General features: G+C 37.0%; 1 protein-coding gene across 1 annotated transcript; it reads left to right on the top strand.

The window, feature by feature from the left end:
- Positions 1-6,916: 6,916 nt before the first annotated feature.
- Positions 6,917-14,605, top strand: LOC127410327 (stathmin-4-like). Its single transcript, XM_051645527.1, has 6 exons — positions 6,917-7,028; positions 10,169-10,224; positions 11,626-11,721; positions 11,888-12,093; positions 12,178-12,369; positions 13,329-14,605. The coding sequence occupies exons 2-6, from the start codon at positions 10,212-10,214 to the stop codon at positions 13,386-13,388; spliced, it is 567 nt and encodes a 188-aa protein (XP_051501487.1). The 5' UTR covers positions 6,917-7,028; positions 10,169-10,211; the 3' UTR covers positions 13,389-14,605.
- The last annotated feature ends 257 nt before the right edge of the window (positions 14,606-14,862 follow it).

Genomic DNA, 14,862 nt, shown 5'->3' with positions numbered 1-14,862 from the left:
AGCCCCTCCCCCTGCGAACGGCTCCTGAAGCGAGGAGGCAGGCAGAAGAGTGGCTGTGATATGGCATGGAGCACACTCAGGCTTGGCTGTGACATGGCATGGAGCAGGCTGAGGCGTTTCTGAGACGTGGCATGGAGCAGGCTGAAGCGTGGCTGTGACCTGGCTTGGAGCAGGCTGAGGCGTTGCTGAGACATGGCATGGAGCAGGCTGAGGTGTGGCTGTGATATGGCATGGAGCAGGCTGAGGCTTGGCTGTGACATGGCATGGAGCATTACCTGGATGAAGAGAATGCAGTTGATCTCCAGAGTCTTTGCCTCCTACTGGATGTTCAAACGCAGCACGAAATCGTTGGAGGAAGTATCAGAATGAAGGGAATTTTGTTCTGTCGCCGTTCCACACCGTTGTAATCCAGTCTAACGCCTTACCGGAAAGCAACAAACAAACAAAGGAAATGTGGCTCTCATCAGTGGGGTATAGTGTGGGTTGTTGATTAACAAACCGAGAACACTGGAGCAGAAATCCCTTACATTTTGCTGGTGATCCATTGAATTTCTCAGGAAAGGCAAGGCGTGGGTTAGTGGTGAATGTGCTAGGTGAGGCCGGGTAAGCTGCTGGATTGGTTGACGAGGCTGAAAGGTTTGGTGTTGGTAAACGGAAGCTTTGCAAAGTTTTAACAAGCTCCTCTGTTAACGATGACAGCCGGTCAAGCTGTTGGTGGTGTATGGCCAATACATCCGCTTGTGCTAAGACCTTGGTGGTGAGTTGCAGAAAAGCTGCTGGATCGGTTTGTGGCAAAGTCTTCTGTAATGATAAGTCAACAGAGTTGAGATCCATGTGCAGCTTTAATCATAATAGATGTAGTAATGCATACAGGCAGGGTTCAATCACCAGCAACAGTACTATAAAAGGAAATCCAGAGTGGTAGTAAATAAACAAAACAAGACTTAGCAATGACAGAGAGTGAGTGTGAGACTTAAATAGCTGAATAGATAGGAAACAGGTGAACTGGTAATCATTGCCAGGTACAGGGATTATGGGAAATGGAGTCCAGAGAGTTAAAGTCAATCCCCAGGTGATGGAGCCCTCTGGTGGTGAGTGGGAGGAACAACAAAGGTGGGATTCATGACAGTTTACATAATGCCACTGTTGTTTTTTACACACACACACACACAAATTTCTCACTACACACATACAAAACACACTCTGACATCCATACCAACACACACACATAATTTTAGCTGCAACATTTATTCAATTGCCCTGCAGTGCTCTATAATACAGCAAACAGAAAATAGGAAAAAAAGCATGTATTTGCTCCATAGGCTAAACATGAGAAAATGGTGCCATCTGGTGGAAAATATTACAAATGTAAATTTTGAAGCCAGAGCTCCAGAATGAAAGCATAATATCATAGAATTCATGATTTTATGCTTTAATGCCACTGGGATCAAATATTGCCATTTTAATGGGTTTAAATGGGGACATTTTTGTCCTTAAGGTCCTGAGTGTAACTATTTTGTGTACACAGTGTATTATAGATGTATTATAGGAAATGAGGTTGAAATATTTAAATTCCCCAAAAAATACACACCTTTGCAAAATTTATGTCGTTGGAATTAACACAAAATGATCGAAAAAACAAAAATGGCCCGAAGGTCGCACAAAGGTTAATCATTAATTTATTCAGAAGTAGCTATTCATTCAGGTATTAATTCATGATTATTCATGTATTGTTATTATAAAGTGTTACCAATTCTTGTAATGAGATTACTGTTGCACTCTAAAATTGGCTGTGTTAAAAGAAAATAACCCAGCATAATTTAGAGTGTACTGACTTTCAATTAAGTTAATTACTTTTAATTACTTTACTTGGGTTACATTTATTTCTAAAATAATATTATTACATTTAAAAGATGAATTGCGTTAATATATAATCTGTTTGTGTTTTGTGATAGCTAAAGGGAGTGCGTCCTCTAATGAGTCAATGAACAAGAAGGAAATATAGACATTATTTTGAATTCATTGAGCAAAAAAACAAAAACTTTTCTGTGCAAAGAGTTTTAGAAAGCAACTCAAAAGTAATTAGTAATGTGATTACTTTTTCGATGAAGAAATCAGGAAGTCAGTAATCTGATTACAATTTTAAATTAGTAATTAGTAATTTGTAGTGAAATACTTTTTCATACTGTTATTCAATATACTTTACCCATCTGCCATAGATATGTCTTCATTTGTGGGCTTTTCTCAGAAAATATTAAAAAGCCTATGCCATAAATTGCTTTTAATAATGCTTTTGATAATTAATCACCATGTCATGTTATTCATTTGATGGCCCTACTTTTTTGTTGTTTAACCTGTTCATATGTATATGTTTATATACTGCATGATAATGTACAAGAGATACATGCATGTTTGCCAGACAGAACTGCAGTGAGAGAGAGAAAGAAGTACTGCAATCCAAGGTGCCAGATTGGCAACATTTAGGCCTGAACTGAACATGATGATTCCCACAGTCTGCAAATCTCCTGCTCGTCTGGTGTCCTGACATGATGGCGACATGAAATACAAGCTGCTGAATTATTCATCATCCTCTACCACTGCGTTTCGCCCAAAATGTTTTCAATTCTGTGCATACTAAGCAAAATAAGCCATTTGAAATACAAAAAACAAGGCTCATTGGTGGTCAAAATAGGCCAAAAAAGGTCAGGTATGATTTAAAGCAACGTGAGATGTTCCATTCCATAAACAGTTAATACTTGAACGCAATTCAATTCACCCATAAACTACGAGCTTGCAGCAGTGATCCATAAAAACGAAATTACCCTGTTTGCCATTTATTGTGAGGGGCAGTGATTTTCCTGATGACATTCAGGTGTTAGGGTCACTGACAGGAGGAAAAATCTGGTAAAAGTGTTGTGAGAACATAAGAGCACATATCACATTGCATTTGGTCCCTCTACAGGGCTTTAAAAAGTTAAATAAAAAAAAATCTATATTTTGAAAATTGATATCCGTGGAACTGGGAATGATAACAAATGTTTATTTTTTTGATGGAAATTCTACTCTGTCATAAAGATGATCATTATTAGAAAAATGTATGTAAACCACTTATAAAGTAAAGAGATTAATTTAAACAAAGACAAGCCTGATACATTACCTCTTTTAAAATGTCTTTGTTTTTATTGTAATGTTAGATTTAAAGGCAACTGAAACACATAGGCTAATGTTTTCATTGGCCCCAAAATTACCTTTGAGAAGTTTCCGGTCAGTTTAATTAATTCAAGCGTTGAAAATTTTGTAGCAAAGCTACCAATAGTCCAAAGCTGTCAATAATTTCCAGACGGTTGTAAATGGTGCAAGACTGTGACCATGGTAACAGCCTAAGGAGAGAGGAGAGCATCTGGCATGTCAACAAGTCCAAGAGCGGTAAAAGAGGGATGCTGGGGGGTTAATAGTAAGCTGTGTAAAGAGTCCCAGAATCTGCTATAGTTTCAGTATTTGAGAGCAAATACTCTCCTCCACCATAGTCCCCATTTTCTGTATATCTTAATGTAAAGATCAAAAGAAAAGGCATATTTAGTATTCACTAAGATCCTCACATCTTAATTACAAATCTCAGTGGGAATAAAATCTTCTCTTTCTCCCTTTCTGCCTCTCACATTCTCTCACACTTTTTTCAATGTACACTGCTGTCCAGACTGATTACTCAACTTGTGTCATTTTTCTGATAAGGGATCTCAACCTAAACACTGCAGAGAAGGGAGAAATGATGAGAGTTTAAGTAACCGACCCAGGCAAAGGAAACAACCAGGCTGAAAGACAACTGACAAAAGCTGATTTGAGATTTTTGTCAGAGAGTACTGGTCTGGCTCAATACGGGAAACTGAAAACCATTTTAATTGGATTTAAAGATGCAATCCTATTGGTTAAGCAGAATCAATATGTGTGTGGGTGAAGTCACCATTAGGCACAGTATGATGTCAGATTACATTGCTCATATACACAGTTCTACCTGAGTGAGTGAAGACTTTCATAATATGCATATTTCCCCATTGCAAAATCATGGCGCTAAACACAAGTTACTTACCAATGAATAACAAATGTATTAATTCTTTGTAGTAGTTATCAGACATAGGAGAGAAAGTGAAATTTGGAGAATGGTGTCATACGGTGGTCTTCTCTTCTCATTCAGTCTTTCTCTGAAGAAAATACATTTGCAGAGAGTATTTAAGTATATCATAGCAAAAAAAAAAAAAAAAAAAAAAAAAAAACTATAACAACAACAACAACACACTTCATTGTGTAAAATGACTTCCCCTCCCCTCATAATGTAAATCACATCTCAACTTATATATGCAACTTATATAAAGCTTGTAATACAAATGATCAATAATACTACTAAATGATTATGAATGCTGATAATGATTAATAATACTGATCAGCTTGAAAATTTAGTCTACAGTGAGTCATACTTGGTATGTGTGCATCATGTAGCAAGTAGACAACCATACGAGGCTTGAGTTTATATGTTTGTCTTAAAGCTGAAATTGTATGATAACCAAAAGCAGGTATGGGGGTGTCCTGAATATACAATGCAAACAGCAGGTGTTTTTCATACCAAAGACTATTTCAATACTTTAAGTGCATGGGCACAATGCTGATAGAGTGAGTATTGGAATCTCAGTAACTGTCCAAATTTGTGTCTCACCTCAGTAGAATTTAATTGGGTTTCTTAGTCCCAATGGCTTCCATGCTTCCATGCTCCCACCATGCCACCCCCAAAATCAATGCACAGACAGTGCCGGGGGACGTCTGAAAAATCGCATGTGGTGCTTACAAAGCAGTCACTGGGGTCCTAATTCTAAATGTCTTTGCTTGTTGAAAGTATTCAAGATGGGCAGTGGGGTCCAAAAGATTAATTGAAAAAAAAAAAAAAAAAAAAAACATGCATTTTGTACTATGTCCCTCCTTGTTCTTAAATGATAACAGCTTGAGTATGGCAAAACCTAATGATTGATGATTTAAGAATGATTCAAAAAGCATTTAAAATGTGTTTCAGTGGAAGCAAGGAAATCTGACCATTTGGACAAATTATCTAACATGGTGAATGTTATAAATTTGCTTTCATTCAGCAGAATTTTCTCTTTATTTTACTAAATAATCCTTTTTTTTTTTTAAAACCTACTACTTAAAGGAATAGTTCCCCCCAAAAATGAAAATTCTCTCATCACAGATGTGTATGACTCTTTCTTCTGCTGAACTCAAACAAAGATTTTTAGAAGAATATCTCATCTCTGTTGGTCCTTACAATGCAAGTGAATGGTAGCCAGAACTTTCAAGCTCTAAAAATCATATAAAGGCAGCATTAAAGTAATCCATAAGACTAAAGTGGTTCAGTCCACATCTTTAGAAGCGATATGATAGATGTGGGTGAGAAACAGGTCAATATTTAAGTCCTTTTTTAGTAAAAGTGGAGATTTATGGTAAAAAAAATTTAAAAAAAAGAACTTAAATATTAAATATTGTTTCGCACCTACACCTATCATATCGCTTTTAAAAATGTGGAGTAAACCACTGGAGTTTTATGGATTACTTTTCTGTGGCCTTTATGTGATTTTTGGAGTGTCAAAGGTTTCTTCAACTTCAAGAAACCTGCGCTTTGTTCTACTCTCTGCGCTCTTTTTTAGTGCATGTTCGTGTTCGGTGTGAACAGCCCCTTATACTTCTGGATCCCACTCTAGGTAGAGAAAACATCAGGCTATTCTTCACATCCAGGATAGGTTCTAAAAGCTATTATTAGCTATGAAGTCATCATCTCATCCCTTATTGTGAATATCTCTCTCTCTCTATCTCTCTCTCTCACTCTTTCCAGTCAATGTTTAGGTCACTAGAGCATGAGCAATGGCTGACTGAAGATCTTTCCGGTTACCGGAACAATTCAGTTTTTATTGCAATGCAGTGCGGAACAGAGAAAATCCCTTTACATGAGTACATGACTCCCTAACAAATGTGCTAGACATACCTTCAGGCTTCCTGACACCCCTTCCTCTCTTTCTCTCCCTCTCTTGTCTTTTTGTGCTCATGTCTTTTGTGCCTTGCGGTCAGACATCTGGGTGACATCATGAAGGTGATGTGGAGTTCTATAGCAGTAGAGAAGGGGTGGTGGTTCATTTACATAGGGTCACAAATGTGACAGACATAGCCATACAGTATATATGAAAATACAGCATATGTCAGAGAACAATAGACTTCTAGTAGAGCACCTGTCTGAAAAATGAAATTGTCTATAAATTTTAAATACATGATGATCATAATCATAATTATGGTGGACATTATTATTGTTTTGTTATTGCTTTTGTTTTGCTGGTATCATTGGTTCTGACATATTTTAAGAACATAAGTATAATGCAAAAAAAAATGTTTAATTATAATTGCTGTAATTATTATAACTGTAATTGTAATTGTTGTACTATTATTGTGTTCCAGTAGCTAAACTGGAAGAGCAAGGCAGTAGCAACACTAAAGTAATGGGTTCAACTCTTAGGGAATGCACGTAATAATAAAAAATGTCTAAAAATTTAGCTTACAGAATGCATTGTAAGTAGTTTTGAAAAAAAGCATCTTATGCATAAATGTATCATTTTATTTTAGTCTTATAGCATTCAATACTGTTTCAGGCCTCTTCAAGAAGCCCAGACAAACTCTTTTGTCAGAGTGCCTCTTTTTGTCATCTGTGCATTAGGCAGCACCCCTCTTATATTTTGCATGGCCACCTGCAGCAAGGCACAAAGAGTTAACATCCCCTGTCCTTCTCTCTGATGGAGAGATGCTGGCCCACCACGCTCTGCCACTCACCTCATCCAATGGCTGCCCTGGAAGGTGATGTCATGCAGCAGGAGGGGTAGTGCTGCTGATGATGCTGAGCTCTTGTATCCGAGGAGCAGCAGACGTGGAGCAAAAGAGAGGAAGGCAAAAAAGAAGGATATCAGAGGGGGGAGATAGGGACAACACCTCATCAAGGAGAGACGGTAAGTGTGGGCACCACAAAATCAAATGAGTGGAGATAGACTGGCTGAGATCTGATACTTTGCGATTTGACTTGTATTGATCACTTAGAAAAAGGTTACCTTTTGCACATGGATTGAATGTGCCACACCAAACATCTAGTGGGAACTCTGTGTTCTCACAGCATGCTGTGTCTGCCATCAGTAATGTATGCAATGCAACTTTTGTGTGCATGAAAACAGGAAGGATTGGCAAAAGTGTTTGTTTGTTTCTATTGTATAGTTATACGCTGATGTATTAAAAGATGACACAATTCAGGAGTGCATCAGTAAGATTGTGTCATACCAGGATCCCAAGGCAGGAGTCAGTAAACAACCACTAACAAACACATTCAGATTGCTATGTTTTTTGATTGGTTTGGATTGATTTTGTCTCTTGTTATTCTCTGTTTTTTTTTTTATTATTTTTTTTTTTTATTATTATTTATTTACTTGTAATACTAAATCTATATTTCTAAAGCCATCTGAGAAGTAATCAATGCTTTTAACCTGACATTATGTACTGTATACATACCATTTGGGGCAACCATTCAGCATTATGTAATGGGGTCTCATCAATGTGAATGAATGCTTTTGTTTTGTAATAATGATGTATTAATATAGTGCCAAAGACTATGATATAAATACAATGAAGATCAACTAAGATATGATCATTTGGTTGCCTTTGACATTGTTTACCTCCATGTACCTCTATTACAACTGACAAATTGTAAATAAACAGCTACTGTATGTATGCGGTAAGTGGTAATTTATCTAAATGTAAGATTTTCCGTGTAATTATAGAGAGAAGTGGTAAATGTGTGTGAGTTCACGTGAACAGGGAAGGGCAATGCTTCAGTCACAGTAGTGTCTCTCTATGGGGGTACATGTCATTGTTGCTCATAATTATATGGTGAAACAAGCAAAGACCAGGTGACCACCCAGACAACCATTTCTTTAGGCTATAAGTTTGTCATGCCTTGCACAAGTCCAACAAGTCATCACACTGCCCTTTCATTGAGCTCTTATATGTGCTGTGAAATGTCATCTAGGCAGCTCTCATAAGGGGTATTAAAGAACATGCCCTTTAATTTTAAAACCTATTCAAAATAAAATGTATTCTAGATATTTGGGTGGATGTGTATTCATGTTTATATTGCTTTTCTTAGTTGCTTTGTTGAATGGTGGTAAGTGGCATCTTTAGACACACTGATGGCAGAGTAACAATACAGATATTGTGCGTGACACTCCCTGGTGCTCCTCATGTGAATTCATGCTGCTATCTCTCCAAGTGTCCCGAAACATTACAATACAACCAGTGCCTCTCAGACACGTCTCATTTCCATGGATCTGCATTTCAAATATTTTAAGAAACAATGAGAATTAACATTTTATTAGATTTCATTTCTAACCCAGCAATGTTTCTGATATTTTAGAACATTTACTTTTCCTTGAGTTGAGGACAGATTGGTTTGCGCAACTTCTACTAATCAAAATAAATATCATATTTATAGCCAGTTTAAATGTAGGCAGAGGCTACTTGCACTAAGTGAATAGCAACCAAAAGCATCTTCTTTGCACTAAGTACAAATAGTGTTAGATGCTATTTACACCCTGGTACAAATATTTGCTGATACTATTTGCACTCCTTATTAAATAATAACACACAGTATCACTGCAGTGTGTTTATTGTGTTTTTAGAGTCCCACAGACACCCTACACCATCTCCTACCCCTAAAACTAACCCTAAACTTACCTTACACAAATTAACCTTGGTTTTACTGCAGTAACCGTAGAATCACCATATTTTGTGGTAAAATCATAGTAATCACACAATTAAACATGGTTACAATATTAACACCATATTACTTTACTGATACCATGGTTAATTCCATGAAAACTATGGCTTCCACCAAAAAACATGGTTACTACAATATTACTATAGTAAAATTATGGTTAATTTGACCCAGATTAAACCTCTTTCAACTCCCCCACTTTCACCGTGACCAAATCACTGCTAGGCAATCAAACTTTATATTCATTTTTATAAGTAGTAATAAAGGAAATATTAAGAGTGGAGACGGGAAACAGGATGGGAGAAAGTGGGAATCGAACCCGGGTCATGCACTGTAAAAAACAATCCTGTTAAATTTACAGTAAAAAAACTGGCAGTTGTGGTTCCCAGAAATTCACTGTAAAAAATACGGTAACTCCGCTTCAGGCTTTACAGGATGTAATTTTGATGCCTGTATATTTTACGGTGCATTACCGTAAAACCATTACATATTATTAAATGATATAAACTTAATACTTAACCTTCTTAAAAAAATAATCTGCTTTGTACTTTGTAATGCATTATTACTCAACATAGAATTTACAGAAAGGCACATGATGACATGAAGTTCATCAGTAGTGGCTTTTCCGAGAGCAATGACCAACAACCATGTAGAGACAGTGCTCAGTGTCACACACAAACACTAAACACCATCAGGGTAACACATGTGAAATTAGAAAATGCAATAAAAATTAACTAAACTACATCAAATATAACACAGAACACCCCAAAGTACATAACTGATATTAAAAATAAGAAGAAACAACTATTCCCATAAAATATAATAAAATGTGATGGGTAATGCAGGGAATTCTGGGAATTGCTTTTTTTAACTGTAATTTTAAAAATAATTTACCGTAAAAAGTACATGTACCCTCTTGTTAAACAGAATATACATTTTTACCATTAATTATATGGTAAAATCTTACTTTCACATTTAAAAAATGTAATTTTTACAACATTTACAACTTTTTCAATATATTATAATTTTTTACCAAATATTTTAAGGTAACTGCCCGTTTACCAGTTAGCGTTTTTTTACTGTAGCATTTTTGCAGTCTTTTACCGTTAAAATTACCTACATTTTTTACAGTGTGTGCATGCAAAAGCACATCCACACCATGACACACAACGCCACTGCAGCTACACTTGAGGGTGTAGTTTGTCTTCAATTTCTGTTTCCACCAGACTATTTGAGTGCAAATAGTCACTCTGTTAAAGGTATGAACCCCTGTGACCAGTGAACTGAATAACACAGTCTCTCTCTCTCTCTCTCTCTCTCTTTTAACAGGACAGATTGAAAGGTTGTGGGCTTCACATAATAAAGCATAAATATGACCTTGGCAGGTAGGCTACACAAGTCCAACTGACAGTCCCTAAATGCTGTTGTAAGCTGTTTCATGCTACTGAACTACGTAAGAATTGTTTCCAAAAGGATTTCTCAAACACTCAACCACCCGTCTACTATCGTTTTAGCCAAACATGCAGACCCGTGACAAAATTACGCCATTGGTTTAGATTAGCAGAGAGCCGCCTCCAAGTTTTCTGATTAGACAAACGCGCGCGGGCCGCGGTCAGATTCTTTCTCGCTGTTTACAGTTAGGACAGTGCTTCTCAAAGTGTTGGGCGCACCCTGTAGGCGGGCGAGGAGGTATTGTACGGAAGACTGATGTGTCCTCAGATCACTTCACACACATTCAACAAAATTAGTGACAGTAAACACAAGAACCAATGTGCGTGATTTCTTCTCCTCTGCCTTTTCTCCTGCCTTGTTTAAACTTGTGCAGCTTTCCATAGCCGGAAGCGTTTAGTCAGTAGCAGGTGCGCTCACAGCTGCGCTTATGTAAATAAAGATGTCTCGCGCGCACCAGTTGATGAATTGATACTTAAATTTCGGTATGTTCCTTACACAACGCTATCGAATGGCTTCAGAAGAATTAAAATATAAACACGAGTGATATGAATGACGTTTCTCCGTTTTTATTTCAGTGGTTATTAGATTTATTTAGAATCATTAATCAGGGTCAGAGGTCCGAAACAGCGCGAAACAGGTACCACTGTCACGTGGTACCTAATACTTTTCTCAGCGCTGGCCAGGATGGGCCAATCACTGTCATTTATTGTTACTAGAAGTTTATTGGAGTTTAAAAATGTTTTTATAGATACTGCTGAGGCGGATTTCCATTCACAGGAACAAATTCTTGCAATTATTAGTTTTTATTAAAAAGATCTATACAGTGTAAATTGTCTCCAGCAGTTCGTCCTGCAGCCGTATCAATTTGTATTCTTTTTTTTTTTTTTTTTTTTTTTGGTACGTATTGAATGTATATTGGCATAATTTAAATGTTTAATGTATTGATGTAACACAAAGCATGCATAAAATAACAGAACAATGTTGTCATTGTGACAAATGTTTATTCATTCACATCCTTTTTCAATGAAGTGTAACTTTTCATTTAGTATTTGTAGTATTTTTAAATAAAACCTTTTTTTCGTGAAATAAAGTCGAAAGACAGTGCAGCTGATCTTGTATATTTCAATCATTTTCGGTTACGTTTTTTATTTTATTTTTTGGGGGAGAGGGGGGGGGGTCATGTTTCAAAGGGGGGCGTGACCAAAATAAATTATGAACCACTGTTTTAGGAGATGATTTGAGTCATATCTGTGAGTTAGTATGGACAATTTATGTGTAATATTTTTTAATCGTTTACAGCAGCTTTGAACTGATTTAATTACTTCTCCACACAGCATATCGAGATAAGGTGAAGGAACTCCCTCTAGTGTCACTTCTATGCTCCTGCATAAACTTAAACCCTGCAGACAGTCCCCCATACAAGGCTGAGGGTAAATAAAACATTATTTTATAGACACATTTCTAGCATATCTTCAGTTCTAAACATGTACTACCGCAATGCAATGATAGTTCTTGCTTATAGTTAATCGGAGATATAAATATAATGAATATTGCTGCCTACTCTCAGTTAAACCAGCATATGTTATTTTTTGAAAGATGCTGTGGATCTCAACTGGTGTGTGATCAAAGATATGGAGGTCATTGAGCTGAACAAGCGAAGCTCGGGCCAGGCATTTGAGGTAATCCTGAAGCCGCCCTCATTTGAGGGTGTACCAGACCTCAACACATCCATGCCCCAGCGAAAGGACCCCTCTCTGGAGGAGATCCAGAAGAAGCTGGAAGCAGCCGAGGAGAGGCGGAAGGTTAGAATTTACACTCAAATACACAAACAATCACTTTGGCCTGACTTGATCCAAGGAGATAAAAGACTGTGTTCCTCACTCCAGTGTCAGGAGGCTGAGATGTTAAAGCATCTCGCTGAGAAGAGAGAGCATGAGAGAGAGGTCATCCAGAAGGCATTTGAGGAGAACAACAACTTCATCAAGAATGCTAAAGAGAGGCTGGAGCAAAAGATGGAGGTCATCAAAGAGAACCGTGAGGCTCTGCTTGCAGCCATGCTGAAAAGACTACAGGAAATGGTACAAACAAAATCAACTACATGATAGCAGTGAGAAGTATTACTAAAGAAGTATAGATGAGATGAACATTTTTAAACACAGCTGTTGCAATGTATGTATAATTAGTTACAGAACATTTGGTGGTGCATCAGCCAGACCAGCAACAACCAGCACAGACTTGCTTGGACCAGCAGAGAAATTCTAGTTTTACCATTTCAAAAATGTAAAACTTAACATTTTAACAATTCAAATGTAAAATCCAAACTAGGGCTGCAACTAACGATTATTTTGATAATCGATTAATCTTCGATTATTTCTACGATTAATCGGTTAATTGGATAAAAGTGAAATTTGATTTCCTGTATTTTATTAAAATATGATTTTTCAAAAAAACTGAAATGATAAAGGGTGTAAGGATTTGGTTTGATTTACCGGAGAGAAACAACTCTTCAACGCAACAAACAGCACAAGCACTCTGTAAACACACCTGACGCACCAACCGGTCCACATTAAACTGTGTGATTATTATCATCTACTTTGAAGTGTTTATAAAGTGCTCTCGTGCGCTGGACAACTTGGGTCGTGTTTTTTCCGCTACAACTAGCCTCCGTTGTTTTTCAAACAAAGTTCTGTCATGCAACACATTTTTCACCGGGCTGTTGAGTGACGTCATTGACAGGGCTTCTCTGAGCTTACTGCAAATATCCAACTAATCGATAATGAAATTCCATTATCGATAATTATCGATTTTATCGATTAGTTGTTGCAGCCCTAATCCAAACACACTATTTGGGATCCTTGCCTTTAATGCACATGAGCTCCTTGTCCCAGTCTAAATTTAGAATCAGTATTAATATTGCATTCGCATGGGGTGGATTGTTCCAACACTTTGTTTATGCTGCTTTATTTTCGCTTCCCTCAGCCACACTAATACGTGTATGAACACAGAACGGGCAAATTTTTTTTTTGTGTCTATTTAGGACAAACACGCAGAGGAGGTAAGGAAGAACAAAGAGCTGAAAGAGGAGGCCTGCCGGTAGAGGAGTGCCAGCTGCACAGGACCACTTTGGCTAGTCAAGGGGACAAGAAATACGGTGACAAAACTGGAGAAGAGAAAAAAACAAAGCAAACGGTAGCCAATACATCTCAATAGAGGGGACATATTGGACAGTGATAAAGACAATTTGCAACACTCTAAGCTTTTGTGGGGTTTAACAACACCAAAACTACTTAATGTTATTTAAAAAAATAATAATAATATATATATATACACACACACACACACACACACACACACAAATAAGAAAAAAAAAATATTGTCTGGATGGCAGTGCAAGGCACACTAAGGGTATTTTGCTTGGTTGAGTAAAGAAATGTTGAACTTGAAGTGATAACAATGGAGAGATGTTTTTAAGACCCCCACAACCAATACATATAAATGTGTTAACCTAAGATTACCACAAACCACATCTTAAAGTAATCATTCATGTATTGAAATATCTCTTTACAAGCAGCTTTTTTCAAAACATGAGCCATCTACTGAGGTTTTAGCTATACATGCATATGCGATCATTGTTTAATGTTAATATTCAATAATCAAGAGGATTTCACAGAACCTCAGGCATGCATATTATTGCCTAATCATCATTGCATCCGTAATGCAGCCATAATCCAGGGAAATTACATTTCCTGCTATGATGAAATGAAGTGACAATGTGAATATTAGTTTAGAACATTCTAGATGCCTATAAATTTGAAACCTCAGACCCCCTCATGGAGAAAAAGTGGAGCACCGTGACACTTTAAGCACAAATCAAAAGCACATTAAGCTTTGTCATGCATTATGTTTGTATCATGTAACTTGAAAACACATAATGGCATCTCAGAAACAAATAGAGAATGTACTCAGGTGTTAAGAGAATGACTTACAACTAAAGATATTGATTGGATTTAGGAAGTTGTAAGAAGTTTGAATGTTCAGCTTTATGAATGGTGCACTTTGCTTGGCATGTCACGTAGCTTTCTTCTAGTCATTGGTCTTCATTTATATTACTTGTTCTATACAAAGACAAAGGAGTTTGTGTTGGTGATGTTGGCTGCAACTTTAAAAATAAGTTGTAGTGTTTGCAATGGGAATTGACGTTAATTGACCAGATCATTTGATAAAATGGAACTTACCTGCTCTGTGTGTTTGTAATGCCCAGCTGACTAAATTCTGTGATTTTGCAAAGTCAAATAAATGCTTCTCTTCACTAAAGACGGATTATTTAATGTCTGATTCGTTTGTACTGAAACTAACAATGTAAAGGCAAAACTAAACAAGCAACAATCAGAATGGAGTTTGAGGACTATCGTGAGCAGCAACTGTAAACTGCTTCAGATAAAGATGTTCTTCAGAAACATGGTTAAACATTTTAAAGCAAGAACCATGAATGCAGTTTAATCAAGGGAATATTAGAATAAATACAAAGTTGATCAAAGTAATGCTTTAGAAGACTAATGTAAAGACAGATT

Source organism: Myxocyprinus asiaticus, chromosome 19 (assembly GCF_019703515.2).
Source record: "Myxocyprinus asiaticus isolate MX2 ecotype Aquarium Trade chromosome 19, UBuf_Myxa_2, whole genome shotgun sequence".
In the NCBI taxonomy this organism is placed as follows: Eukaryota; Metazoa; Chordata; class Actinopteri; order Cypriniformes; family Catostomidae; genus Myxocyprinus; species Myxocyprinus asiaticus.
This window is presented reverse-complemented; position numbering and strand designations above follow the sequence as displayed.

Coding starts and splice junctions, on each gene's coding strand:
- LOC127410327 (XM_051645527.1), top strand. Junction 11,722..11,887: donor TCCCCCATACAAGGCTGAGG/GTAAATAAAACA, acceptor ATTTTTTGAAAG/ATGCTGTGGATCTCAACTGG. Junction 12,370..13,328: donor TGAAAAGACTACAGGAAATG/GTACAAACAAAA, acceptor GTGTCTATTTAG/GACAAACACGCAGAGGAGGT.